Source organism: Argentina silus (genome assembly GCF_951799395.1).
Source record: "Argentina silus genome assembly, chromosome: 14".
Lineage (NCBI taxonomy): Eukaryota > Metazoa > Chordata > Actinopteri > Argentiniformes > Argentinidae > Argentina > Argentina silus.
Window position 1 is genome coordinate 5,473,371 of NC_139668.1, and position 5,000 is coordinate 5,478,370.

The 5,000-nt window shown below is 49.4% G+C and overlaps 2 protein-coding genes across 2 annotated transcripts in view; one reads left to right on the forward strand and one right to left on the reverse strand.

Annotated features, from left to right (window-relative positions):
• The window catches only part of zcchc17 (zinc finger, CCHC domain containing 17), a 173,666-nt gene that overhangs the window by 46,084 nt on the left and 122,582 nt on the right, over positions 1-5,000 (forward strand). The gene's annotated exons all lie outside the window — the stretch shown is intronic.
• Positions 3,725-5,000, reverse strand: part of yrk (Yes-related kinase) — a 19,638-nt gene continuing 18,362 nt past the window's right edge. Inside the window, 2 exon segments of the mRNA XM_083684743.1 lie at positions 3,725-4,827; positions 4,829-4,941. Of these exon segments, the coding sequence (XP_083540869.1) occupies positions 4,732-4,827; positions 4,829-4,941 (209 nt within the window). The 3' untranslated portion in view covers positions 3,725-4,731.

Here is a 5,000-nt window from a genome sequence, read left to right on the forward strand (position 1 = left end):
GGAGGCCTATGGCTGGTCCTGTATGGAGGCCTATAGCTGGTCCTGTATGGAGGCCTATAGCTGGTCCTGTATGGAGGCCTATAGCTGGTCCTGTATGGAGGCCTATGGCTGGTCCTCTATGTAGGCCTATTGTCTGGTCATTTTCTCTATTTCAGAGAATGCTTGAACTTTGATGCCAGTGCTGCTCCATATGAATACATATTCATTGTCGAGGCAGGGTTCAACCGGACCAGGACCAGGCAGGGTTCAACCGGACCAGGACCAGGCGGCGGGGGAGGGACATCATTAGCAACCATGCCATCGTCGATGTCCCTGGCCTGCGTGGGGGGGAAATATGACCATGTGCGCAGCCATTGGTCACGGTGGGGTCATCCATCGCCATGCCCAACTTGGTCCCTACAACACTGCCCGTCTGCTAACCTTGCACTCAACAATATCCTCACCCCCCCCCCCCCCCCCCCCCCACACACAGGAAGAGGGACCAGAGCAGCCCAACTACGTTGTCATTTGGGATAATGGAAGTTTCCGCCGGGCTGCTCTGGTCCACAACTGGTTCTCTAACAACCCACGTTTTCCAGTTCCCTTCCTCTCACCATATTCCCCATTCCTAAATCCGATCCAAGAATTCTTTTCAGCATGGCGGTGGAAGGTACATGACCGCCACCCCCATGAGTGTGTGGCCCCACTCCAGGCAACGGAGGAGGCGTGTGATGACATCCATGCAGACGCGTGCCAGAGGTGGATCCGCCACGCCAAGCGCTTTTTCCCCCGCTGCTTGGCCAGGGAGAACATCGCAGGCGATGTAGAAGAGGTCCTCTGGCCTCACCAGGATCGGAGGCGGGATGCGGAATGATTTACATGCAGAGGTATATGTATTTTTTGTGGGCCTACGAAAAAACAGACTTTTTTGCAGTCAGTTCAGTCAGCTGAACATTTGCTTTGTTACCTTTAAATATTTGCTTTGTTACCTTTTTGTATTTGTGCAGTGATTTCATCATTATATCCCCAGAAAGACAGTCTAAACATTTTCTTACTGTAGTGTTTTTCATTTTACTTATCAGTGCAATTACTGTGAGTTTTGCCAAAATGGGTGACATTTGTTGTATTCTCAGAACTCTAACAATGTTGCAGTATCAACTATAAGTTTACAGTATGACTCTGGGAAGCTGGGTTGTGAGTTTAGTCCAATTGGAGCTCATTGGATAGACAGATGTGCATTGTATCCTATTCTGATACAATGATTGTGTCAATGCTATATTTATATGATATATTCACAGTATTGTATTACAATATGGCAACAGTCTTTAAACTGTATGTACCATAAAATTGCAACCTATTTTGGGACAAAAAAAAACCCTAAACTTTAAAAAAGGAGAAAAAGAAAACAATTTCTACCTGATTTTATACATTTGAATATGTAACATGGCCTCATGAAGGCAAAATATATAAACAGTATTTTGATGGTAGTGTTTTAAATGTATTACACCAGTGTGTAATTGATGCTCTGTTAGAGATATTCATATGATAGCTGTATGTATCGTTTTGGTGGAAAGAATCCGTTTTGAGAAGAGAGAACATGGTTTTGAGTACAGTGTTTCGTTTTGCAAGAGATTTGTGGAGTTTTGACAAAATGGTTAACTCTTTTCAGTTTTGTGTTTAGAGTGTTGAGAAACTGAGCGATAGTTTCGGGAAACGTGTTTAAACGATTGGGGAAAAAATTGTAACAGTAGCATCACTCTGCATACCTCCGACACGTGCACGCGGGCGGAGCGCGCACGTTGATAAGGGCCCGTAAATAAAGCAAAGCTGTCATAACACAGACTAGCCCCGGGCTCTCCTCCGTCTCTCTCTCTCTCTCTCTCTCTCTCCATCTCTCTCTCTCCCCATCTCTCTTTCTATCTCTTTCCATCTCTCTCTCTCTCTCTCTCTCTCTCTCTCTCTCTCTCTCTCTCTCCATCTCTTTCTCTTTCCCTATTTCTCTTTCTCTTTATACATACAGTAGTAGCCTGAATTTCTTTCTCCCACTGTCACTCTCCCTCTCCCTCTACCTCCCTCTGTCTCTCTTTCTCTCCATCACCCTCTATCTGTCTATCTCTCTCTCTGGCAGACAGGAGGTGATAATCACCCCCATGAGCACGGCGTCTCGCGCTGTGGGCGTAACTCATTCAACGCACCGGCTCTTGCCTATACGGGATGAGCGCGTCAGGATGGCTCGGTTACCGGGGTACGGTTATAGGTTGGAGGGCTTTAACGGGTAGCAGAGTGACGTCGTATCTCTCCCTCTCTCTCTCTCTCTCTCTCTCTCTGTCGGTAATTACAATAAACATCTGTCAGAGCGCGCCCTGAGCTCGCGCGCCATAGCAGCACCGTAGCCCGAACGTTCCATTGAGCGTGTGAGGCAACCGCGGTGCGCTCGAGACCGTTCCATTCACCGTAACGGGTCCGGTGCTGTCTCCCTGTGTGGGAAGACATCTTAGCTTCCCTCACATTCTCCATCCAAACACACACTCAAACATATGGATACATCACAACACAAACCCGACACAAACCCACACTGTGTGTGTGTGTGTGTGTGTGTGTGTGTGGTCACCATCACTAATGAGTGGAGCCCACCTCAGTCGCAACGGACAGCATCGGTGTGAATGACCCAGCGATATAGCCCCGATTCCGTTAACGGCAATGACGTGGTTAATACAATTCTCTCAATACAAATATGCGGCCAGGGGTGCCGCGCGCATTTTGGCGGCGATTGAACGGTCGGTATGCAAATACGGGGTTGTGTACACAGACGCTGCATGCGCACTCACCGGGAGAGGCAGCGGGCTCGGGCTCGCGCTGCTGCAGCGGTGGCGGTGCTGGCTGCTCGCGCGGCTCTCGGGGCTTCTCCTCTCTCTCTCTCTCTCCTCGCGCGGGTCACGGAGCCGTCGGTATCACGGCTGCCGCCGCTCGCGCACAGCATTTTCCGTTCATCTGGGGTCCGGCGGGGTGGGGGGTGGGGGTGGTGGGGGGTGGGTTGGAGAGAAGAGATTCCTCCCGTTAACGTCCGTTGCCTCCTCCCGGTGCCTCCTCGCGCCTGTCTGTGTCTTGAGTACAGCAACCACGGAAAACGCTCTCCGCTCACAGCAAGCTGCTGTACGGCAACATCTGTACCCAGAAAAAAACAGGGGAAGGCAAAAGGAGAAGAAATCCCCTTCAACACGCCCGCGAACACTCCTCAAAGCCCCGCACTCCGGTTCCGTGACAGGCACAGGACGCCTCGCGGATGCGGGAGCGCTGGAGAGAAAAAGGGAGGAAAAAACCGAAGCTGCGCCCGTTTCTAGTTCTGTCCGCAATTCCACCTCTCTCGTACGGTCTGTCTCTGTCGTTCCTTTCCAGACGTGCCTGGCTGTCAGTCCCATCCGGGGACCCGTAGCTGGCCTCAGTGTTCTCCTCTGTAACTCTGGGAGATGTAGTTCTCTCCTTTTTTTTTTTTTTCCCCTAGCAGAGTGGTTGTCTGGGTTACGCAATGCGAGAGAAAGGAATAATTGAAGACACAGAGAAAGAGAGGGAGGGAGGGAGACAGAGAGAGAGAGAGAGAGAGAGAGAAAGAAGGAAGAAAGGAGTCTGTTTCTGCACAGCTATAACAGCAGAGGAAACTGCTAACAGTCATTCATTCATTCATTCATTCATTCAAACACACAGACCGAGTATGAATGAAACAAGCGTAAAGGTATTGTAGATTGAGCTTTATTAACAAACATAGAATCAAGACATCAATAGAAAAGGATACAGTCACTTGAAATACTTTTAAAAACACACTCCTCTTTGACCCCTAACCTTTCCAGAACGCGTGTGACCCTGCCCTTAACCTGCCCTTCCAATGGCTGAAAGTTGTATACAGATGTTAGCGAAGAAGATACACGCAGATATATATTTGCATTAAATTAAAACAAAACCAGTATAGTCTTAGAAAATACAACCCCCTCCCCCCCATTCCCTTCAGAGTTTGGCTGACCTTGGGTGTAGTTGGTTAGCCCAGACAGTTGTTAGTAATAGTTGTCTTTAATTGACCCCCTTGACCCCAGTATGGTGGGAGACACCTGTGATAACGTGCTTACCCGCCCCATATCAGAGTTATTTATGAAAATAACATAAAAAAACAATATAATAATGAAAAAAAAGGTCAAACCGTAGATCGATGTCTGGGGGGTATCCTACCTCCCCCCCTCAAACCATAATGACAATGCCCCTCCATCCACACACACAATCGTAAGTGTGTCCTTGTTGTCATGGTTACAGATTAAAGCGATAAGGCACATTATGGCAACGTCTCAATATGTGCCTGTCTGTGTCTGTGTGTGTGTGTGTGTGTGTGTGTGTGTGTGTGTGTGAGAATGTTGATCTGTGTATGTATGTGTGTGTATAAGTGTGTGTGTGTGTGTGTGTGTGTGTGTGTGTGTGTGTGTGTGTGTGTGTGCTGAATGTATATACATCTGATTATGTATAAGAATGTGTGTCTATGAGTCTGTGTATGAGTGTGTATGTGTATGCGTGTGTGTGTCTGTCTGTCTCTGTGTGTGCTTACGCGCGTGTGTGTGTCTGCCTGTCTCTGTGTGTGCTTACGCGTGTGTGCGTGCGTACTGTTACGTACGTGTGTGTGCGTACTGTACTGTACGTGCATGTGTGTGTGCGTACTGTACGTACGTGTGTGTGTGCGTACTGTACTGTACGTATTTGTGTGTGTGTGTGTGGTCACAGGTTCTCCCCCGGCTGGTACTGGGGTTCCGTGGCGGTGAAGTAGTCCTCCAGGAAGCTCTGCAGGTATTCAAAGGTGTGCCTCTCGTCTTGCTTCCCTCCTCCAGCACTGCAGCATGAGGTCGTGGAGGGAGGCGGGGGAGCCCACGGCACACGGCATCCGGTAGCCCCGCTCCACCTGCTCCAGCACCTCCCGATTGTTCATCCCTACCCGGAGGGAGGGGGGGGGTGGGGGGGGGGGGAGGGAGGGAGGGAGAGAAGAAAAA